This window comes from Agelaius phoeniceus, chromosome 1, assembly GCF_051311805.1.
Source record: "Agelaius phoeniceus isolate bAgePho1 chromosome 1, bAgePho1.hap1, whole genome shotgun sequence".
Classification (NCBI taxonomy): Eukaryota; Metazoa; Chordata; class Aves; order Passeriformes; family Icteridae; genus Agelaius; species Agelaius phoeniceus.
Genome location: NC_135265.1, coordinates 60,400,141 through 60,424,717, shown reverse-complemented (window position 1 = coordinate 60,424,717; position 24,577 = coordinate 60,400,141). Strand labels below are relative to the sequence as shown.

Sequence of the window (24,577 nt, the reverse complement as noted above, 5' to 3'; positions counted from 1 at the left end):
TCAGTGGCTGCAGGCAAAGCAGAAGTTGCTTATGGCCTTGAGGGAGGAGGGGATGGAAAGCCTTCACATTCCTCTGCTGGTGCTGTCTCCATTCACTTGGGAAAGGGGGTGATGACACCAGCTCCCAACTGTCCTTTTCATTGGCCTCTCCTGGTTTCCTTTCTTTCTTCTTCTTTGCAATAAGGGAGTCAGTGGCATTGCTGTCACTGTGTGGGCTGTCTTCTAGATGGCCTCTGGGGGCAGTTGATATGGCAAAGACCTTCTGGATTAGAGGGGAAGCAGGGGAATCACCTTTACCTCCAGCACTGCCCACAGAGCCATCCTTTCTGCTTCCCTTGTCAGTCTGGTTTTGGTAACCAGCAGGACATGCACCCCGAGTCTCTACAACCAGTGTGATAGAAGTCTCTGCAATGTCAAGAAAGGCTGTAGTAGTCGTCTCTGATTCCTCTCTGGTTTACTTTTCCTCAGGCCTTGTGCTGCATCCTTTTGACTCAGTGAACTGTTTTAATTGTGGAAAGAGGGTTTTTCCTGCATGTGGTCTAAAAGGGCAATTCATCATAATTTTGGAAGTGTACCTCTAAAATGAGTATTACTACTTTTCAGCAAGGAATCAGTACTCATCCTTGACTGTCAGAGTGTGATACCTTTTCCCGCCCATTCCATCCTTTTTGTCTTGTGCTTAATGTTGCATCACTCCTGCTAAAAGCTGCAGATGCCATGTGTCTTGCGCTGTCACAGAATCAGAAGGCAGAGACTACCAGTAGTGCTAGAAATGGCTACCCACTTTTCTAAGGAAAAATACAACCTGGGTAGACCTTTTGCTTGCAGACCTCAAATAAAAAAAAATAAAAAATAAAAAAACAAAACCAACAAAACCCCAAATTCAAACCAAATTACATTCAAAGCCATATTGAGGCACTCCTCAAGTCAGACAGCTTAGCCTGCTTAATTCAAGCACATGCTTAGGGCTTTGCTGATTCTTAGTTTAGCCATTTTTGAGAGAATAAGACTGGATGGGTGAGGTGTTGACAAGTGGATTTAAAATAGCTTTTCATGGCAGTTCAGGTGATATGTGAGGCTGTGGTCTGGGCATGAACCACAGTCATCACTTGACTTATTTTTGATGCAGTTGAGAAGACCTACACCAAAGTTACCAATCAGCAAATCTGCTCCAGACTTGCCAGATTATTGCACATTAATGTGTACCCAAAATCTGAAATGAAACACAGTTAAAATTAAAATGCAGCTTTACCAGAAGCCAGATGCTTCATTATGAGCTGAGCTAACCTACCTGCCAAATACTGCTAACCTGCATGAGGCAGGCGATTAATTTTTTACAAGTCTGCTTTGGGAACTAGACATCTGTCCTCTGTTCCTAAAAGTAATATCTCAGGGCAAACGATTTTTTTTTTCTTGGTACTCCAAATTACATAAAACATATATCATGAAAATTATATTGCCTGCATTCTATATCAAGATATACTGGAGGCCAGTTTATATTTCAGATCCCTTTCACACCAACCTAACTCCAATGGAATTTCTGGGTTTATACTTTCTAATTTTTATATGTACGAAGAGTAAAAAATTACATCTGTAACACACTTTGTGATCTGGAATATCAGTATATATCGTTATAATATAGATTTTCCATTTTAATTAGTCATTATTTCAACTAACAGGCTGAATCAGTGGAAAATATGGTGTCCACTTACTCAGTTGCTCTCTCAAAGTACATTGCATCTCCCTTTATGAGCAGGGGTTCATAATTTCTTTGTGAATAGCTTGAGATCTACTTTGATACATGCCATGAAAGGGAGATGATCCATTACAGCATCTGCTGTATACATACACAGAAATAAAATTTGTTGCATGCTGTCAGTGCAGTGAAATCAAATAAACTTTCGTTTCCCTCAACATGTTTAAGAAATAATTTAGCAGGTGTTGCATATTTTCACTGAAACAGTTGAAACATGCTAGTGACCAGTTTACTTACACATGGTAAAAATAATATAGGTTGCAGACAGATTTGTAATGCACTTTTTAAACACCTGTTTTTAATGTTTCAATACCCAATAAAGCAGAGGAACTCCTGCTTTTGGTTTGCATGCAGACGTTATGCCCACTGGAATTTAAAAGTCTGCTGCCTAGGTTTCAAATGCAGTAAACAGCACTTGCAGGCACAGTGTGGGTACATTTTGGGGAGTTACACACTCTGGAGTCTCCGTCAATGAGTTTTGCTCTTTGGGACATTGATAATGTGGTGTTACAGCCAAATGTGAATCCTGGTGAAAACCCACAGTCCTCCTGAGAAAGAGAACGCCTTCCTTGCCACTTGCAATCCTGCTCATTTAGAACTACTGCTGGTCCAGTTCTGTGTAATGAGAGGGGGAATAAATGTTTGAGAGGTGGAGCAAAGTGATTTGTTACAGTGAAACCAAGTACTTAAATACGTCCTTAAACTTTCATAAAGTTGGATGATATGTTGAATATGTACTTAAGCTTTCTATCAAGCAAGAATACATTGATTAACTGGCAATTATTGTGCACTGCATTGCTACTCAGGTTACTTGGCTGCAAAATCTGCCGTAAGACATTTTTGCTGCCTTGCCACGGGTGTTAAAAGAGATTGGGTGTTAGGCGTGAGTGTGTGGGGGCTGTGAACTGCCCAAAAATAGCATGATAAAGGGGAGCAATTGCAGTAGCTGCATTCTGTTCTCGCAGGCCTCTTTGCTGCTTTTCAGGAGGCCTACTAAGTTTTCCCTTTTAAAAATCTGATGCTTTTTGAGCATCATTTGCAGATTCCCTGTATATTGCTACTTCCTTTTGATGGTTTTCAGGTGAATGCTACTAACTGGATCCTCCTCTTCCTCTGTCTTCAGTCTCTGTGATTCTGGGATCTCTCAGGATGACTGCCTCTTGTTTTTGTTCTGCCACCATTGTGCCTGTCTACATCTAATGGCCATGAAGTCTCTGAAGCTTTTACTGGATGTCTTGATAGCAAGTCAGGCGTGATGATCCTGGAGCCGAGCTCTCCATCACTGTGCAAAATCTTCCCATTACTTTCTTCTGTCTTTGGGCAAGCTGTACCTTTCTTCATGTCATCTAAGTCTGCAGTTTAGACTGTTCAGTGAAGTCTACTCTATCTAGCTGCTTGCTGTCCCTGTGCCAGCATGAAAACAGCAGTATCAGCATGCATGTTCTGCTCAGGCCATGGATACCCACGCTTGCTGTGCCTAATAAGCCGCACGTTCCCGTCCCCTCGGCTCTCTGCCCATGGAAGGACAGTGGCTCGCCTGGGAAGCCCGCAGCACATCGTCACTGCACAAACAGATTAATAGCTAGAAGGGAGCGGGGTGGGAGAGAGATCATGTTTCGTTTCTGGAGAGCTGTTCAGAGATGAGCTGTGCATGAAGCCCCAGTGCAGTTCACGCGTAGAGGGTTAGTCCGGACTTTTCATCCCCCTCTTAGCGTTTTCACCTGGGGCAGCTGCTTGGTTTAGCGCTGCAAGCAGAGACACCTGAGCCTCAGGTGGCTGCGACGTGTCAGGATAAAGAGGCTTGAGCAGGGCTTGCAGGGTGCTGCTTGTGTTCACCGGCAGCTAGGACTAGCAGTGCCTTGGCTCTCCTGCATGCGCCTGCTGGGATGTAATGCTTTGCTCCTGAGCATGGGCAGAGAAGGATCAGAGTGCCTGGTTTGGGTGAGACCCACCATTGCCAAGGCGAGCATGGATGCACAGGGCAGCAGGGCACTGGATGCAGCCATGGGGCAAGAGGATGGATGTGGGGCAAAGGGGTGGATGTGGGGCAAAGGGGTGGATGTGGGGCAAAGGGGTGGATGTGGGGCAAGGGGATGGATGTGGGGCAAGGGGATGGATGTGGGGCAAGGAGATGGATGTGGGGCAAGGGGATGGATGTGGGGCAAGGGGATGGATGCTGCATGGGTGCTCCCAGCAGCATGCCAGGGACAGCAGGAAGCACTGGGGCTGGTGAGGGGCTGAACTCCTGCTGCCAGCCCCCCTCCCTGCATATCCTGGCCTTACATCTTGTTGTTATGATTGCTATGGAAATAATTCCAATATGTTTCACAGCTCTGAGTTGCCGTGTCTTGCATTGTTTGGATGGAAAGCTGCTTGACTGGTTTTGGAGGGTGGCTGTACATGCACAAATACTAGCTGATTTTTTGTGGTGGTGGAAAGTAGGAGATTCACAGCATGGTTTTAATTAGAACTGCTCCTTTAGTCTTTCATTGCAGTGTGTTCTTTAGTTGAAAGATAATTTAATTTTCTTTGTTTTGGAAGATTTTCGTGCTTGTCTGTGTGAAATGTCTTTATTTACTTTGCCTCATTGTGCTTTGTGCATAGCTTTGATTATGAGGAGAGTCAAAAACAAAACTTCCCTGGGCTGCACTATTTTCTACCTGCTGTGGGTTTTAATATAGTCCCACTTGTATATATGTACCAAGTGTCTGCATTTCTAGGACAAAATCACCAGAGAAAATTGGCAAAGCATGAAGGGGTAGATTTAGCTGTAAAACTCTTAGTGACTTGAACAGGAATAGCGTGTCTAAAAGTTGTGAAGTGCTGAAGAAGTGTAACTGATATGGGTCAGTTTGGTTTTTCATCTCAGAGAACTCCACAGAAGATATCACTTGTTGAAAAAAAGGCAAAAGCCACAAAAAATCCTGCCTTCTCTTGCAGCACTCCATATTAAGATCATGTAACACCTCCTCTTCAGTGAAAAGTATTTGTTCTGGTTGTAACACAGTGCAGCATGGATCAATCTTGTTTATATATACAAGAATATTTAGATAGTATCTGTCATATGAGATTTTTTTAAAAAGCTACATAAAATATGCAAATCTCTCCCATAGGTGCAGGAACTCATAAATTGCTCAGACTATGCAGTTACAAAAAGAAAGAATTCTAGATGGTATTTTTTAATCAATCCTTAATAATCCTGAAATAATTTTCTAAATGGGTTTCAAATTAATTTTCAATCACCTCTTTTGCAGTGATAATGTTTTCATTATGTGGGCCTTATGTGCTGTAGCTCTTAATCTGAAGTGATATAATATTCTTCAATATGGACTCAAACCTTGTTACTGAATATGGGTTATAGAGTGTTACTGACCACAAACTGGCATACAGTTGTAGACTTGCACACAAACTCCACCCACAGCTGCAAACTTCAGTTTCCAGGGACAAACAAATTTAGACCACAACTTGCAGGCACACGTGCTAGCATCTAGGTACACAAGTAATCTCAAGCATGTGTCCTGAATACATCAAAGCCTCATTTTCTAATCCCTCACAGTTTTCAGGAAAACCTTTAAATATGTGAACTGGCGCAGCCCCACTGCTGGCTGCAGGAGCCTCAGTTGAGAAAGAAGCAGGTTGGAGAGGCTTTGCAAAGAACAAGACAGTGCAGTGAAAATAGTGGAGCTGGGTAATGGCTCTGCAGTTTTGCTGTCCTAAATGAAATCCCTGAAACTCTTAGCTCAAATAGATTTTACAGGGGTAGTTGCTCTAATCACAGGGCAGTGTTAATCTGGAAGCCTATCTGTAATAGCTATGTTTGTAGGAAAATGGCCTGGTGAGTAAAAGCATTCTTCTTCCTCCAGTTTGAGTAAAAATAAAGAAAAAAATTATGAAATGTGGCCCTTGGATTCTCCAATTATTATTCTCTTTCCCCTTTTTGTAGTAGGAAAAGGTGTGTAATACACATTTGAATTGAATGTAAGAAGTGGTCATTAGCAGGAATAGGGCTCAGGATTCTATTTTTTTTATTAAGATTTAAGTATGCCATCCAATTTTGGAACAATGACTACAGCAAGGCCATTGAAACTGTACATGTTGGTGCTCCAGGACTTCCTGTGCCCTCCAGAGCAGAGGTCAGGAGCACTTTTGGGACCAGGGGGGTTGCTGCAGTCTTTGCAGGGAAATGCTACTTTGTGACACCCTTCTGAGGAAGGGAGGGAGGGGTGAGTAGTGCCATCACAGGCACAGGGAGGGAGGCTGCAGAGAGAGCTGGTCAAGAGCTGTCTGTCTTCTGGCCATGACCACCTTGTGCCCAGCCTGTGCTGAGGCTGACTTGAGGACCCGGCTAAAGCAGGCTCCCAAAGCCAGGGTGGAAAAGTCAGAGCACTGAATTTAAGCTGTGGTGGAGCTGACTTTGATCTTTCCCTCTGGGAGGAGAAAGGGCTGCAAAGTACCACTGTCTGAGGTGATGGTCTTGTGCCTCTGCTGTGGAAAGCTGTGGGTGGCTGCCCAGAATGAAATGCCTGCTGGTGAAGTTGCTGCAGAGCATTGTGTCTGTAGTGGGCTCTGCCTCTGCAGGGGCCTTTTCCCAAGAGATCTGCCCTGATTCTTAGGATAAAGCGTGTGTGCCTCACAGCACTGCCCAGGGACTGTGGGACGCTCATGCTTTGAACTGTGGCCTGGGCAAGTGACAGGGGCAAGTCCACATCTCAGAGTTTGTTACATGTCTGCTGCTGAGCTAATTGCCTTGGTTTCTCTCTGTAATCAGGGGAAGGCTCATCAGTACAGAGTTTAGGTAGCTATTAATTTTATTCTGATGTGAAGATCTGAAGCTGCTTGGGTAAATCACACCTTCAGAGTGCCTGTCTTGTTTTGCTGGCTGTGATGGCAGCCAAGGTGACTAGACCCTGTTGTTGTCCAGCCTGTACGTGTTAAAAGTGGCATGAGTCACCTGGCTTTTCCCTTTTTCTTTTGACTGGATGTGTTGTGTACAATTGTTTCTAACTGTGCTTAGCAGGCTTTAAGGTCTTATCAGTTTGCCAAGACTGAGATGTAGTTCTTAGGCTGGATAACCCAGGTAAGGCTGGACTATGGCTGGGAGAAGCAGTGCCTTTTAAGACCTTGGCATTTCTCTCTCTGGCTTGGAACTTGTCTCATACTAGAGCCTCATGTTTGAAGTCAGCAGGTTGATAGAGACACAGTCTTGGTTTGGGTGTAAAAACACAGATTCTGGTCGCCATCACCTCCTTGCCATACCTCCCTTCAAGGAGATATCATTACCCCCACCATCCTCCTCAGTTCCCAGTCATGCACTGGCATCCTGCTCCACTGACTGCAACATAGTCTCATCCATTTGCAGAAGCAGATAAGCTATTCTATAAGGCTTTTATTGGCAAATTCTGCTGTTAATATTTGCAGCATCTTACTTGGCTGTCTTACTGACTTTAAGCAGGGTTGTGGTGTTAGCCTGTGAGTGTTCAAGTCAGAAATTCTAGTGCAACAGCTGTTGCTAAATAATGTTACTCAACGTGACAATATTTAGAATGATTGATTGAAAATAGACCCCTGTATGTTGAGAAAGTTTTAGAAATCTTTCATGCTTATTTTATTTACTTGCAGTTGGAGATCTCAAGCCTTTCAGTTCATTGTAGCACTGGTGGCAGAGCACCTCATGGTATGCTCATTGGTCAGTCATGTCTATTCCATCCATTTGGTTTTTTGGATTTTTTTTCATTAAAAAATGCAGTGACATCAACCAATGGCATCACCCTCAAGCAACTTGCAGTGTGGAATCCAATCTCTCAATATTTCTTATAGTTTAATCAGACTGTTCTGAAGGTAAAAACCTTGAATCCAAGTTATAAGATACACCTGACCGATTTTTATTGCTGCATTTAGATGCTTTCCATGGAAGACATGCTCTCAGATAAAACTGCAGTGTAATCAGAGCTGTAGCACCAGGTGGATCAAAGGTGGTTTGGGGAAGTGGAGTAGGACCAGCAGTGGTCTCCTGGCAGTGTGGGTACTGCCTTTGTTTTGTGAGGAGGTTGAAGCACAGATTGATTAAACAAAGAAGTCTGGAAATATGTAAAAAGTTGTTATGATTTTTTTTCTGCTCTAATCAAATCATAATCTCTGAAAAAGCAAAAACTCTGGTAGTGCTGGAGATAGGAGCTTGCTCACTCCATGCCCAGCTCACTGCACCTTCATCTGAGACATCTTTGCTCTGCACTTTTATAAAAAGCCTTGAAACGTTTTCCTTCTTTTAATTCCTACATAAAAATTAAAAAAAAAAAAAAAAACCCAGACAAAAATGGACAGAAGTACTGTGAAAGCTATAAGCCATCAGTATACATGCGGCTTTCAGAAGAAGCTAGAAGGAGGTTTATTTCACACCTTCAGCCAACCTCCTTTCCCCAAACACAGAAAATAGTCAGGGCTTGATTCATGGACCGTCTGATTATAATAAGTCTCACTTGGGGCATACAGCTGTATACCATGCTACTGCACTACGTGCTTTATCTGCCTCCACCCTTGGGTGTTTAGTTCCTGCTCTGTGCTGTGGCTTTTGACTCCATTGGCTAATTAAATAGCAAAATGTCTCACATAAGATTTTTTTTGTCTTTTTAAACAAGTACTTGGCAAATCAGAGAAATTAAGAATTGGAAGTCTATCTGTAGTAATTTTCGTGGCAACAGAACAGTAAGTGCAATATTCGTATTATGAATATGGCTCAGTATTTATAGCTCTCCAAATATTTACAGAGATAAAGCCTTTAAACATAGCCCCAGCTTTCTGTCTTCAGTAGCAGTTTAAATAAATCTCATTTGGAGAGAAGTTAAAATTGAGAAAAAAGGCAGCCCTTTCTAGTTTAATATTGTCTCACTGATGTCCCTGAACTCCAAAAGTTTTCAGCCTGAAACTGAGTTGTCTCTGTCCCATACAAGCCAGTGTTTATCTTGACATGCACCTCAAAAGCACTGGCCTTTAATCAGATAACTCTTGTGAGTAGATGGGTGCCCCATTGTCCTCAAATTTACGAGGATGAGAATTCAAAGTCATTCATTTGCTGAAGCACTCGTGAACCACCAAATTAAAACGTGACATTGAGGGTGTGTCTGGGATTGGAGGAGTCACTGAGGGATGCTGGCAGTGTGCTGCAGCATGGCTGAGATGGGCAGTGATGAAGGACACGGTGCTGACGGCACCTGACACACATCCGAGGATCCCGGGCCAGCCTGTGCTCACCACAACCGGGCGCGTGCTGGGTGCGAGCGGTGCGTCAGCAGCATGGCGAAAGGCAGGCTCACAAGTATGAGCTTGTCCAGGCTATCTGCCTAGGAACGTGTCATAAATTCCTTCTATAGGGCTCTTGTGTTCATTTTTTTTTTAACCCGTGCATGGCCATGGGTATGACTCTCCAAACTGAAAGCCGTGATGGATGCTGAAGGCAAATGTTCTGAGTAGAAACTCAACAGAGTTTCTACTCTACTGAGTTTCTTAAGTTTCTAGAGTGAGGGGTTGCGTAGTTTCAGGGAGGACACTGTTGTGTTGGACTTACCCCCAGACCTGGATTTATAATCCTTGGAGAGTGATGAGGCAGCAAGGATTAGAAGAATATTTCTATGGTCTTGGGGTAGAAGATGTCATGAGAGCTGTAATGATTTCTTGGTGTCCCAGTGAATAAGGGGCCCAGGACTTACAAATCCATAATATTAGTAACTCCTTTTCTAATGGGCATCTCTCTTGTGAGTCTAACAGTTTTAGGAGGAGTGTGACATGGGTTGGTTTTTAGGTACGTGTATTTTTTAGGAGGAAAATCCTTCCTAGAAATAGGGAGCAGTGTCTTGCGGCTGTTTAGACAAGGAGATTTCATGGCTGTGCTGAGGGCCAGCAGCCACGAAGGCTGTTTTTCCCTGGATAGAGACTGAAATTACTCGTGAGCCAGTGACTGAGTGTACAGCATCTCTATTACATTAAGATTAATAATTCCTCAGCGTATTTGCAGCTGGAAGTTTTATATAGATCTTTATTCATCATGATGTGAACAGCTGCTCTTTTGCTGCTCTGTTAAGGTCCAAGTGGCAGCACTAGAAAGTGCCACATAAAACACACTCCTGCTGTTTCCATTCACTGCTCTCCCATCCTGCTCTAGTCCTTGGCCCAGGGTTGGCCCCTTGCAGGAGCAAGCCATCTTATTTTTATTTGTGGACCAGCTCTGACTGCATTTGGATCTTAAAACAGAGTTTGAGTAAATCCAAGGAAAGTCACTTTCAGAAAGAAAAAATAAATCCTGAAAGTAGCACAAAAATCTGTACGAATTCCTGTTACAATGTTATATTAAGTGAAAGACTATGGGATAGTAACATGTTTCATTGCACAGAGCATAATTTATTCTCTTTTTCTGTTTAACTGCATCAGATGTAGTACAGCAAAATCTGTCACAGCCAGAGGGTGATCTCAGCTCCTAAGGAAGTGTTTTATTTTCTGTTTCGTTGTTTTTTGAGGGGTTGTTCTGTTTTTACTGTATTTTGTTTTGAAGTCTGTCTGCTCTGTTGTTTTGAATAAGATGCTCCCCTTTTTTTGGCTTGTCCTCTCAAAGGAGTGTCTAAGCAGACCAAGTTTAGTACCTGAGTAGTCACTGACAAAGAGTCTGGAGCTGAACAGTGCACATCATCCAAAAACCAGCGCCCCTTCTTGCTTGCCTGGTTGCTGGCAAAGGGAAGATTTTCCTGGTCAGGATGATGTGCCTCGCTCAGTCCTAGGTACACAGAAGCGGGCGTCTAGGCATCTGGAAAGAGCAAGGGGCACACGGGTGGTGTGGCAGTGACTGAAACGTGTACACCTGCAGAGTGTGAGCTTGAGGGTAGAGAGAAACAGCTGCAAAGAGACAGGGATTCTGCAACATGCCCAGCAAGACACGTGCCTCAGTGGTTTGCTGGTGCTCTGTTGATGCTGTCTGTCTGCCTCATTGGCACTGCCAGGGCTGCTTGCTCTTTGTCCTGTGGGGACCTGAATCCCCAGAGCAGGGGCTGCCAGCCCCTGCCTGGCTCCGCTTGGCAGCTCAGGGTACAGCTGCCTGTTTGTGCGCTGCTGCTGCTCTTCAGTATGCACCCCTGCTCTGCAGGACTGCCCAGCTTCCCTCTGGAGCAGAGGGACCGAGGGGAGTTCCATATACTAGTTCCCATGGCACCTGGATTTGGGAGAGGAGCTTGAGAAGAGAATTGCCACAGTCCCAGTCCCCCATCTCAGGGCAACTGAGATGTGTTTTTTTTTTCTCAGACTTCTCCCTACAAAAGAGTTAAAGCCCAAACCAGGTCAGAATAAGTATTAGGGAATTTTGCAACGAGTGGGGCAGTCTTTTCCTGACTCTTTTTCCCAGAGGTGTAGGTTGCTGGCTCCCAGAGTCTTCAGCAGCAGGTTTTTGGGCATTTCACCTGGAGGCATGGTGGCAGGGCAGCTTGCTGGATGCCCAGGCGGAGGCCAGGCAGGATCTCTGCAGTGCACACCAGAATAGATGCCCTGGTCTCCTGACCTCACTCCTGTGCCTGCACTTCACATGACAGTCACTGCCCACAAGATCAGCTTTTCCCTCCTGCCGTTCAAACCCATGATGCAGTGGCTTACGTCCTCTTCGGCTCCTGTGTGGGAGCCGAAAGTAAATCCTTTTTCTTGAAAATCAGATTCACGACACTATTTTTATGCGTGCTCAGTGCTAACTGCTGAAATCAATACCCAGAATGTTTGTGCACTTTCTTTGTAGATTAAACAGCTGGATCTTTGATTTGGTTTTAAAAAAACAGGACACTGAGCACTCACTGATGGTATTTTATTGAGGCTGTATATTAGGTACACTTTTAAAACATGACAATTTGTTTCATTTTATCATTCATCATGTGCAGTTCCTGAAAAAAAATACCTGCTGCTTGAAAAGCAATAAAGCTATTTAGTGTGTAGCTCCAAAGCTCTAGCTTAAAGAGACAAGCAGCGCTTGTCTTGACTTTAAAATGTCCTTATTTTATAGATTTTATTCTGTTCGACCTTTTTGAAAGCATTGCTTTCCAAAACGTTGATGGGAATAAAAGGGAAAGAAGCCCCCTTATACCAGACTGGGTTGTTAGTCTCTGATGAGTCTCACCAGACTGACTCGGGTATTCCTTGAACAGTTCTGGGAATGCAAATGGTACAGATAGATGTGTAAGGCTTTGCTGAGCATAAGCACTGTGGTACCTGCTGCAAGCAGTGTGGCCATCAGTTACATGGTCAGGTAAGTAGTTATTTTTCTTAGTATTTTTAGAGGCATAAAATAAATAAAACATAAAAACAATAAAACATAAAAAAACAGGCAAGAAAAACACACACACTGATATGGATGTTCCCTGTGGCATTTTTTGGCACATCATTATCATTAAGGAGGCAGCCCCTACGGGCCTCAAGAGTCTCAAGCACAGCTGCTGACTGGTTTTGAGAGAGAATACTAAGTCCCTGGTCATGCCCTGCTTTGTTATTAGTGGGAGCTCAGCCTTTAATGCATTGGGACAGGCTAAGCCCTAAATTATACTCCAATGTTCATTTGATATATTTGCAAAAGAGTCCGGGTCTGGAGGAATGCACCACTGTAGGGTTTTTGCAGTCCTTTCCCCAAACTCACAGTAAGTACACTTGAAAGCTATTACACAGGATAGCTCCCTTTCTTCCTGACTGATGTCATGGGTGGTGCAGAGGGTGTATCTGGCTGGTGTGTCCCGTGAGAACAGGGCCATTCTTTTGGTGGCCTGCAGGAGCCTCTCCAGACAGAGGCTTCCTTGTTATGACAGGTAGCTTTCTGAGCATTTCAACAGATGCTTGGGCATGCCAAAAGCATAAAAGCATTTGGAAAGGGAACGTGCAGAATATTTCAACTGCGTTTCTTAAAATAAATGCCATGGCTTAAATAATAGAAGTTTTCCTCACTGACTGTAGAATAACCACTGAAGCTGAAATAGTGTTTGAGTTATTGGATGTGGCGCTTGCAAAATTTCCTCAAAATTTAGTAACTGTAGGAAGGTTTGGGGAGGTTTTGCTTTATTTTTTTCCTACTGCTTATGTTCAAAACACCTCATCTCCTTCTGCTCATCGTTTCCAAGTCTGTTTAATTCCAATTGGCAGATTTAATAGATGTGTACCAGGAGCACATTTGGAATCCAGGCAGCCTCAGTATGCTCACGTCTGTGATAAACCAGAGGTCATCATAGCTGTAGGACTGAATCAGATAGTACCTTGTTCGTGGCTGTGAAGGGTGACAGCCCTGTTTCCCTCACACTTCACTGGCCACTGGAAGATTCCTGGCGTTCAGTGCCACAGCATCTGGACACAAGAAAACATCCAGCCCCAGTGCATCTCCCTGGGGAAAGGCTGGAGTTTGCTTTGGCACCCTGCACTGAGATGAGCAGCAGCCTACTGGTGAGAATCGAGACCTGTTGGTGGGAGACAGCGATGGGAAAGCGATGACAGAGAGGTGTAGGAATCCCAGGGAAGGCTTGATGCGGTGGCTCAGCCGGTGCAGCCTTTTCCCTCACTCTTGCATAAGAGGATGCAAGGTGATGAAGAGCTTAGCTGTGATCAGTCCTGTTCTGGTGTTAATTACAGTGACTGCATCGCTTTTGATAGAATTAGAGGAGTGTGTAATAGGCCTGCAATTAAGTCTGATTTTGATCTCAGCAGCTTCAGACAATAAAAATGAAAATGTCATTTGAGATGAGTTCAAGTATTTTTAACAGTGTTCCTCAAAGAGGAAAAGAGCAGAGTAGTCAGTGTTTGGTCAGAACAAGAGAATATGACCTATTTTCATTTCAAAACCAAACACTTGGCCACACAGTTCTTATCTGCATATTTAAGTCTTTCCTGCATCTTTCCTTTGTACCAAACCAGGTGACTGCTGTATCACTGCCTTTATTTGGGAAGGGAAACTCATTCAGAAACATTGTGCTCCTGGTCCTTTTTTGCAGCTAATTCTTTTTACAGTTTCACGGCAGGGGAAAGTACACCTCTTTCCACTTGGATCTATGTATTGCCAAGGAAAGCATGGTAGGAAAGACATATCCTTTATTATGAATGCTGTAGCTGAGAGCACCTTTGTCACCCATACTCAACCGCTGAGTTATTAGGAGCTTTGGACTGTGTTACATGGAGAAAAAGATAAAAATAGGATGTCTGACGCATGCATCCCATGTTGCACGCCAGGAAACTGAATCGCTCTTCCACCTAGTACAGTACCCCAGAGCATACATGGAAAATATGCATGGATATGAACATGCGAGATCTTTCCTCACCAAGAAAAATGCTCAGTCACCCTTTTTTCCCATCCCATTTTACATTGATCTTGTTTGGTATTCCCTTTGACTGCTGGCAAACCTAACAGCCTAAAGTCCCACAACTGTGCTTTTACTGCCACTGCTTCTCACTGTTAAACCTGTATCCCATGTTTTGAGGGAACTGTGAAATATTCGTACTGCATCCAGCTGACAGTAAGCAGGATCTGGCCCATTCAGCAGACATCTGCAGCGTGCTGAAAACTCCCGAGGCTCAGCACTGTCTGTCACGGAAATAATGCACTGGGTGCATAGTCTAAAATAAGTCATTCACTGTATGTGCCCCTTTAAATGTTAATCCTTGCATCGCTTTCTTTTATTGCTTCTGTTGGCATACACGATTATGTGACATAATATAAAAGTAAATAATGTGATGCAATGGCTAAAGCTCAAAAGGAAATACAAATTAGAGATCAGAACAAAGAATCTTCCTAACACAGAATACGACATAAAACTTACAGTGATGTGACTGAATTTTTCTTATTTTGAGGGCAGCAAAATCGAGCATATAGCAATTACATGAATCTTTCTGGATGTTTCTGGCACTTTCTAAGTCAGGGAGTAAGTGACTTTGGGTAATAGATCCAAAATAAAGTATGGCTCTGCTCTAGGACAGGGCCTTTAAAAAAAGCAAACATAAATTCAGCTTGACGATTACAAACTTTAAAAAACAATGCAAAACATGCAACTGAGATCTCATTATTTATTTTCCAGCATGAGAACACTTTTCATGGAAAGGCAGGTGTGCAAAGCTGAGGTGTTTGATTGCCTCTGGTAGGAAACCTGTGGGAAAAGCGCAAGCTGAGGCTCAGCAGTAGGTTACAAACTATGGCAGCAGGCAAGTTCAGATTTAAAAATAAAGCCTGAAATAGCAGAACCCAATGCAAGACCAACATTTCTGGTCCTCTTTGCCCATGTTCAGTAAAACATATGGGTACCTTGGTGTGCGATTTTGCTTTTGCTGAATTGAGGTTTGAGTTACTCGCTAGTCTATTTTTACATTTTAAGCGTCCTTGTAACTCAATATGTGTTTGTTTTAATTTTACACTCTCCATAAAAAGCATCCTCCATGACGACTTGGAGAAGTGACCGCTGGCAATGCATAGAAATTTATTTGCCTGGCATGTCACACTGTCTTACTTTTTCCCCTGCAAACCCATGTGCTGGTCTTGACCAAAAATACCCTGGGATACCTTGTGTCTCCTCCCTTACCTTAGCTTTGCTGCTGAGGCTCTGGAAGTGGTGAGGAAGGGAAGATCAGCTTGGGACAAATCCAGGTCACTCCACCAGCCCTGCTCACACACACCGTTGGAATTAATGAGCAGCCAGGCTGTCATGGCTGGGGGAACAGGGTGGTGATGAGTAGGACAGTGGCTTCCCTGTGGCCACTGACTGTACCAGGAGCACACCTATGATCACCCACCTGCAGCTCAAGCTGCATGTCTGTCTCTGAGGGGAGAAAGCCAGGAGTCCCTCTTTTTGCAGCATACTGCTAATGTGTGTGTCAGGGACCATAGGAGTGGGTGTTCCATGTAGAGCTGGAGGGAGGTTCATAGCATCCTACTGAAGGCAGCATACAGGCATGGCTCTGCTTTTCTCTCTCTCTTGTTATGCTGATAGTGCAGATTATCAAACTGCTACTAACGTGTTTCCAATTTTACAGTTCTGGCATGGAACCCTCATATCAATCATATCATATCATAATCATATCATATCATGTCACAACCCCCTGGCTCTGAGCTGCCTTCATATGATGTCTCAGGAATGCAGAGCTGATAAAATAATGTAGAAAAGCTAAAAATGAGCCTTCTCTTCCTCCTATCCCTGCATCCTTCCAGCATTCATGTGCCTTAGGTAAGGATATAAAATTGCTACACCAAATCAAACAAAAATGCTTCTGTTCTCTTTGCTTTTCTGACCAAAGTGTGGGGTGAAAAATTTACGGTGTGCCCAATTGTCGATGGAAGATGTGTCTAGGCTCATTGTCCTCCCTTCCTCATGCATTGGTCACTTTGGTATCTGAAACTTTGCCACTGTGAATTGCTGTTGCCATTCAGCATGTTTGATAGTGGAGGGAGGGCTTTGGGCCTGTTAGCACCCACCAGAATTTTGCTGGGTGCAAGGAGTAACAGTGATTCAATATCTTTGTTTTTAATAGCATTCCTGATATCAGATGGTACAATACCTTTGAGAGTTAATATGAAAATGATTTGTAAGGAGTGTGAAAATTTAAGGAGTGAAAATAGACGAAATACAAATTTAAGCAGCATTTGATATATGGGTTTCACCACTTGTTTTCAGCTTTATTTAGCTTTGAACTTGCAGCTACCTTAAAACTAGCATTGCTCCTTACCAAATTGTGGTAAGTTTTGAGTTTCTGTATTCAGTGATGGTGAATAACTCATGCCCAAACCCACATGAACATTCACAGTGGAACCTAAACCTACAACAAAGTGAGTAGGTTTGCTCTGGGGTGGGGCATCTCCTGGGACAGTGCACCTTGCCCACGTTCCTGCCTCCTATGGTTGCTGCATCTTCCCTTCCCTTGGGACAAAACTTCACCACTAACCCCTGTAAGAGAACTGGTTTTGTGAGACTCATTTCCCAATGTCAGGTGGCAGCCACAAGTGGGACGTTGTCTGGGGACTCCACAGCAGTGGGAACCATGAGTAGCTACTACAGGAGATGGTACAGATGAGGTCAGGCTCTGCTTCCTCCACATCCTGTGGCAGAAATAACTCTTGTTGTCATCAGAGCAGTCACTGTAATGTGGATGAGGTTCAACCGAGGCCCAAGAGCTTCAATGAGATTTTTGTGTGATTATAACAAGAATTTGACACACATGGTGAGCTGCTAATCGTGTATATGTGATCTGTCCCCATGCTGTCCCAGGAGGTATTTACCAGCATAAAAATCAGCTAATGAGGTCACAAGCAGCAGACTGCTGCCGCATGAGAGATGTCCAAGGAAGCATGGGGATGGGTGAGCTGTGTCCTTTCCCTCTGCAAACTCTGTCAGTTTTGCATCCCTCAGTACTGTGAAGGAACATCAAGTTCATTGTGTTTTTCTGCTGAACACTGCAGCAGAATTTATGCAAAGTTTTCTGTGGATGTAGCAGGAGTACTCAAAAGCTCAGCCCATCTAAAGTGCCTCAGGTCCTTTAGGATAATGAGACATTTTGTGAGTGCACCTTTTTATTGTACCAATATTACATTACAGGAAAAATGGAAGGGGGGAACTTAACGCATAGCACCTGTCACAGGTTCTCTCCTTGAATTAGGCTCTCCTGCTTATAAAACTTTAATTGATTCCTAGCAGTTTATGTGCATGGCGCTCAGTGGGCATTTTCTGTTCTCTTGCCAGCTCCATGGTTACTTAGAAAGCGAGCCGCTCACGCTGCAGCTATTCATTGGGACTGCAGACGACCGCCTGCTGCGACCCCATGCCTTCTACCAGGTTCACCGGATCACCGGCAAGACCGTTTCCACCACCAGCCATGAAACAATACTTTCCAACACCAAAGTCCTGGAAATCCCTCTTCTTCCAGAGAACAGCATGAGAGCAATGTAAGACCAAGGCACCATGTCTGACTCCTAGCAGTTTTGTCTTGGTCAACCAATTTAATTTCTTTGGGGTTTGTTCCTTTCTTTCTGTACACAATTTTCCTTTCCCTATCTTTCTTTTTCTTTCCCTACATTTCTCTAATAGTAGGTTTCCACAACGTTGCTGAGACAAATTGCCACTAATCAGCTTAACAGCAAAACAAACTGCACAAATATTTATGACAACTGATTTGCTTTCATTCTAGAGTTTCAGCCAATGTGCTTATTTGCCATTTAAAATAAGTATCTCGGTTACTGAGCTGTAAATATCTCCTACCTCAGCTCCTGCATTTAGTTTCTAAATATGACACCTGTTGCTCCTATACGCACTAGCACAAGGAACAGAGCTGATTAAAATTTATCTTTGGATGTCAAAGGAAACTCTTAGAGAGCATTTCCAAGCACCCTTGCTGTTTTTCTGAGACGAATGAAACCACTCATTTCTCACATAATAAAACTCAGCATTTTTCATGGCACTTGCTTACAAGCAAATCTTCCAGAACTAAGAGTTACCTCTAAAAACCTGTATTCAAAGTTGATGCAGTTTACAGATTGAATTGTTAAACTGGGCTAAGTTTAGTGCCATGCAGAAAACTAGGCATGGTTATCTTAGGATATCTGGGTGATAATTAAGTGCCCTGTAGGTCCATTAAGCATCTGTACACATCGTTATATGATGTTATATAAAGGTTAAAATTGTGTTCTATGTAAGTGATATACAGCAAACCTTTCACACTATTTTATCCTATCCTCTCTGTACCCCTCCCTCAAATCAGCCTACCCCCTGAGTTGTCTCCTCCCTTCATTCAAATCATCCTAACCATTGTCTGAGGTGTTTGTCTTGGGAGGAATTTCTGTGTGCTTGCGTGCAAGTACAGCTCTTGGTGTGTGTAGAAATATAAATGTATTCATATTTATATATAGATGCATGCACCTTTGTGTGTGTATATATAGAAAGATAGAAAGCAAGCAAGAAATCCTGACCTCCACCAAACCAAATACCACAGGAAAATCACAATTTCACTCCTTGTTTTTCATACAGTTTGCCTTGCTTTAACGAAGTGGAAAATGCTGTCAGACACCTATAGTCCTTCCACACATAGTGGTTATTAGAAGCTGGTTTGCAGTGTCATGTACAACATGCCCTGGAGTGCCTCATGTAAATAGAAGAGCCAGAATATGTTTAGCTGAATTGCCAGCTGGGCTTAGAGTAATCACTCAAGACCTGAGGATCTCTCTCTCAGTGCATTGTGTTAAAAGTCACGACAAGCCTTCAGAATTATTGGCCCTGTTTGCTGCCATCGTATGTTAGTGGGGCTGCATTGGGGTTAAGGAAATTTCACCAATTTGTACCCACACAATATTTATCTGGCACTTTATTTATCCAGTTTGAATCACGTTTTTTGGCCATCTAGGAACTTTATTACCATTTCATTCATCTTTCTCCCTGAAATAAAGGTAAGTTACATAGTTTGGGAGCCAAGCTGAATATTTTTGTGGCATGTATGCCAGACTGTGGTACAGCTCACTCAAGGATCACAAACAATGCTTTGGCATATATAGGCCTTACATGTCAGTAGTCTGAAACCTCATGTAGGACTACCAATGAATTGAAATTTGGAGCCAAGGACTTTCCTCACACTTTACATGTTCAGGCCTTGATTCAGGGAAACACCAAAGCTCATCTGCCCATTTAACTTTTGCACATTTAGCTGTTCCTATTGACTTCAGATTCCAATGTCCATGACTTTACAAGCTTGAATTTAAATACTTTTTCTTCTCTGAACATTTGAGTATGAGTTGTACATACACATGAGTTGTACACAGTTTACAAGTGTTGCTGTAGGAGAGACAATATGGAGAAATGCACCATCTCTTCCATAACTTACGGATCTTTGCATAGAATTTTGACATGGATACAAATACTCTGTATTCTTATGCAGACTATAAGAATTTATATGTAATTCTTATATAATTCTTATGGCTTCACCTGCTAATAAGTATTGTTGGGAATCTTTAATACTTTCATTAGTTTCTTTGATCATATCAGCAAGGGCATTTTTTAAGTTCTGAAATCCATACTTTAGAAAAAATGCAGATCAAAACTGTGCTGTCATAGTGTTTATTTGCAGTTTGCTTCAGAAGAAGAGCTTCAAAGGTCTAGAGGGGGAATTAAACTCTTTGAATGCAAAATAAAGTTAACTATGCATACTCAATGTAATAAAATGCATGCCAGAGACCAGTACCCAGAAGAAATTGCCATGTAGCCTTTGTAGTCATGGCCAAGGCAGAGGTATTTTTGCAGTGGGTTTTTCAGTGCATATGTTTATATGTCTTTTGCTCTGGGAGCTTCTTCTGTTGAAATATTCTTTGACAAAAATCCTGGCTCGTAAACTCATCCAGGAGAAAACCAAAGTTAAAAAACTAAAAAAGACAGTGAGGCCAGAAATTGTAGTAGTTGTATCTGATGAAAAGCATGTTTTTCCCTAATGTGAGGAGAGGACTCTGAGTTTAGTTTTTTTCATGCAGAGCTTCAGCTCAGCGCTAAGCTTGGGAGTATTTCCAATTCATTGAAATACAAACAAACTGACAGTAGAACCGACCTCAGGGAGAGCTTTTTTGCTCATTAATAAGAATTTCAGGACTTCACCCTAGACTGAAAATCTTGTCAGATTTTTTTCTAAATTAGTTATAACAAGTAAAATTTTAAGTAGCCTGGCATTCTAGGTTAGTAACAGTTTCTGCACTTCTGTCACATCCCACTGGCTTTCCTAGTCTTGCTGTTTCTTTGGGCTTTGGCTTATCTTTAACTACAGGATGTGTTGGGGAGGAAGGGTCCTTTAGATTTTCTTCCTCTGAGACCTGAGGTAGCATCCTAAATTTGTGTTCTTACAGCAGCAGTCACTACCTGCTGCTACCAATAGCCCCAGCTCAGCCTCTTGGGAGTGCAAGTACTAAACAAAGTCTGCTGCACTCAGCCTGGTCATTGGGCTGTGCCTGATGCAGTTTTTTAAGAAGAGCATGCAGGAGAGAGATAAGATACGCACACTCGCGTCTTCCTGAAGTCTTCTTGAAGTGAATTTAATTGCCCTGTGTTTCCTTTTGGATAGCATCGACTGTGCTGGGATATTAAAGCTCCGAAACTCTGACATCGAGCTGCGCAAGGGAGAGACGGACATCGGTCGTAAGAACACGCGTGTGCGTCTGGTCTTCAGGGTTCACATCCCACAGGCCAATGGCAGGACCCTCTCCTTGCAAGTAGCCTCCAACCCCATTGAGTGCTGTAAGTAGCAACAAACATCCTCCTCTTGCTGGATATTATCAGAAAATCTTTTAATCAATAAGGTTGAAGAAGATGTCCAAGATCACTGTTAACTCAGCACTGCCATGTCCACACACCTTTTGAACAGTTTTTAACTTTTCTGCCCCATGTGCATTCTGTCCTCACCAGCATGTTCTACATTGGTTTTGCTTTACTTGTCTAGTTAGTGAACTTTAATCTGCTTTCCAAAAGTACATGATTTACATTGAGAACAGAATATCTGTGTCTTAGGAAAAAATGTGTAGTTTTGTGCATTGAGTGCTGTAGAAAAACACACACAAGTAAAGAACAGTTAAACTAATAGTAGACCTGGGAGGGACAGGGCCTTTGGTTTTGGTGACTCCTTATCATAAAGGTAACTGCTGTAGAAGTTTTGGAAAACATCTCTCATGTTCTGTTCACTCTGTTTCTCCATCATAAAGCAAAAAACCAGCAAACAAAACCCCAGCCCCTTTGATAAGGAGCTAGCAATATCCTAGAACTGACGCACTGGCCTGCACCTTCAGAAAACCTCCAGAAGCCAGGTTTCTGCACTGGGGTCTCTTTAAATGAACAGCCTGTATTTTATCAGATACACTGGGACACTCTTCAAAGATACCTATATCATTTTTGCTCTCTAAGCCTCATCAGCCTCCCCCACACAAAACAAAATGTATCTGCTTTGTGTAGCTTTAACAGTCCAGCATAAGTGGTGGAAGCTGAATTTCAGTCTAACTCCCAATGCTATTTTGATTGGCTGGATGGACTGAAACAATTTTTTAAGGTTTTGTTGAATTCCATTCACAAAGTGGATCTTTTTGATGCTGACAGAGTAAGGGGGGAAACTTGATATCTGGCAGGTATGTGAGGGGTGAGCTCTGGCAGAGGGAATGGGAAGGAAGGCCTGACCATTCCTAGCTCCATTCATGCTGGAGGGCAAAGCAAAACATGTAAGGAGTCATGGTTTCATCCTGCAGTTGTTTATGAGAGCTTTTCAGTTGCTACATAGCAGGATAAGGCACAGTTTGAATCTATCCTGAACTGGTCTGTGCAAAAGTGCCAAGCTCAAGGAACCACTAAATGTGAAGCTGGTTGGATTTGTGTCAGGGTACTGCTGCCGCTTTGAGTGTTGCATAATGAGCAAAAGCATGGCACATGCCTGCTGAAAGAAGTGGAAAACAGGAGAAAAAATAAGTGCTAGTGGTATTTCTAGCGCAGATTGTGGAATAAGTTGGTGCCAAAAACTTCGTGTATTTCTTAGTGCATGTGACACCAGAAGGAACCATATAATCTGGATAAAATGCCCCATTGTCCCTTGAAGCAGCACTCTCTTCACGTCCCACAGTTGAGGGGGGGTAAAATTTTTGCCACAAGAATACCAGATTCAGTTTACATGATCCTGTGTGCTTGGGCCCTCAGGTTCATTTGGAAGTACTCTTTCTAAAGTGTGAGCTGCTGCTGGATCACAAGGGCCATATCTGCTGCTGCTGCTACAAGACAGTTCGCAGAATTGACAGTAGGGTATCTGTTGACTGAAACAAATTTTGGACATGCATGATTACCTTGTCATGTATGCCTTGTAAACACACAGCATATAAAGTGAGACAAAATTATTTAAAAGAAATGAATTTCCATTAAAATACACTTTCTGATATACTACATATCAAGCTGAGTTTTAAAACACTTGTTCTTTGTGAGTCTTTTCAATCTGTACTGCTCTTTAACACTATTGTTTACAATCAAAGCACTTGAAAATGAACCATGTTTCCTGTAAACCTTGTGACCTTTCTTTGTTTCTGTATCAAACTCAGCTTATCTTATGAACATAAGCATTAAGTTACTTACTAATGCAGTATTTACTTTCTTGTGTGTCCGTGGTTGCCTTTTTTTTTAAATCTTCTTTGTAACTCTCCAGCTCAGAGATCTGCCCAAGAACTGCCTCTGGTTGAGAAGCAAAGTACCGACAGTTTTCCTGTTACTGGAGGGAAAAAAATGGTACTGACTGGTCATAACTTTCTGCAAGACTCCAAAGTCATCTTTGTGGAGAAAGCACCAGGTATGTCTTTTCGATCTAGACTCCAATCTGCCTTCCCCCACACCGTGTTTGTGTCAAATGATGAAAGCACAAATATGGTAATGACATTTTCTTCTGCACGTAATATGTTTTCCATGTCACTGGGCAAAGCTGTGGAAAGGATCTGAGCCGTGCCTAATGCTGAGGTTTCACACTGTGACAACTGTAGTTACAGGTAGACAATAGAGACATTGAAAGTCAACCTTTGGCATTTGTTTATTGTAGCAAATCATGAGTGTAGCAGGCAGGACCTGCGAAAGGGGTTGGAAATCACTGGCACCATATCCCCCTAAAGCCTGCAGTGCAGTGCATCTTCTTAAACATTTCTGTAATTTGTGCTGCTGCAGGTGTGTGTGCACCTGTGTCTCCTGTGGCATTTACAATGTGCTGGCCTAGGAGGACTTGGAGCACACACAGTCATTTGAAGGACAGGTTTACTTTGAGGACTGAGGGAAGGACTGAACACAACTTCCCCTTGCCCAGCACTGCTCCTGCAGTGCTGTGGTGGTGCGACTGGTTCCCCTGGAGAAGAGTCGCAGGCCAGGCTGAAACAGGGAAAATGGCATGGAGTGGGAGCTGGGGCTGGGGCAGGCTGTGCCTGCAGGAGCGGTGGATCACAGGGTGACAGTGCCTAATGGGTGTGAATGCCCCCCGCAGGAATAAGCGGTGGCAGTGGAGCTGGGAGTCCAAGTCAGCCCTGAAACGAGACTGCTAAGGATAGTTCTGAGTCTTGTTTTGGAAAGGGTTTCCCTGGCGCTGGCACAAGCCATGAATTCCTCAGCTGCCGGCTGAGCCCCCCACCCCCACCCCAACTTAAAACAATCTTGGGCACTCCTCAGGCCACTGCACCAGCTTTGACACTGTGCCTGTTTAACCCTTTATGCCCACGAGGTTCCCTCACTGCTCCCCTGCCCACAGCCCCTGCCGGCACCACAGGAACTTGGGCCATGGGGCAGGACAGCAGGGAGAGCAGGGGAGGCTCTGGAGGCAAAGACACCCAAGTCTTTGGGCTTAGCAAGCTCAGGACAAAAGCAGAAGACTCCCCTGAAATTCCCCAACAGAACCCTGGGTTCATGAAGTTTAAGTTGTCAGAAGTGCCTGGGCAGAGGTAATGCCTTGGGTTTTTGGGGAGAGCCAGTTGGCGCATTTCTGTGGACCCCAAGCACTGCAGCACACACAGTGGGGATGTGGCTGTGACATCAGCAGAAACATCCTTCTTGTTTCACAAGAAAGTTTTAAAAAATAGGGAAAACGTGGTATAGCAATTGAAAAAAACCTGAATTCTGTTCTCTGCGTTCCCCCCACAGGAGAAGAAAGTTAATGTCTACTTTACTTTAAACTTCCTTTGCTGCACAGAACAGGATTAGTGTGACATGTCAGAAGTCCTCGATCTGTCTCATTACAAGAAGGAAACCACATTAAAGGGTGCCTTCCTTAATACTTATTTCCTTTCCTCTTCCTTTGTTGAGTTGGAAAATTTTAAGTATAGCTTTC

At 43.4% G+C, this 24,577-nt stretch overlaps 1 protein-coding gene across 5 annotated transcripts in view; it reads left to right on the top strand.

Moving 5' to 3' along the window:
- NFATC1 (nuclear factor of activated T cells 1) overlaps positions 1-24,577 on the top strand; it is a 110,110-nt gene that overhangs the window by 26,065 nt on the left and 59,468 nt on the right. For all 5 annotated transcript variants that reach the window (XM_054631437.2, XM_077179926.1, XM_077179918.1 and 2 more), the window contains exons 4-6: positions 17,470-17,672; positions 20,819-20,991; positions 22,925-23,065. In XM_054631437.2, the coding sequence (XP_054487412.2) occupies positions 17,470-17,672; positions 20,819-20,991; positions 22,925-23,065 (517 nt within the window). The remainder of the gene's footprint in view (positions 1-17,469; positions 17,673-20,818; positions 20,992-22,924; positions 23,066-24,577) is intronic.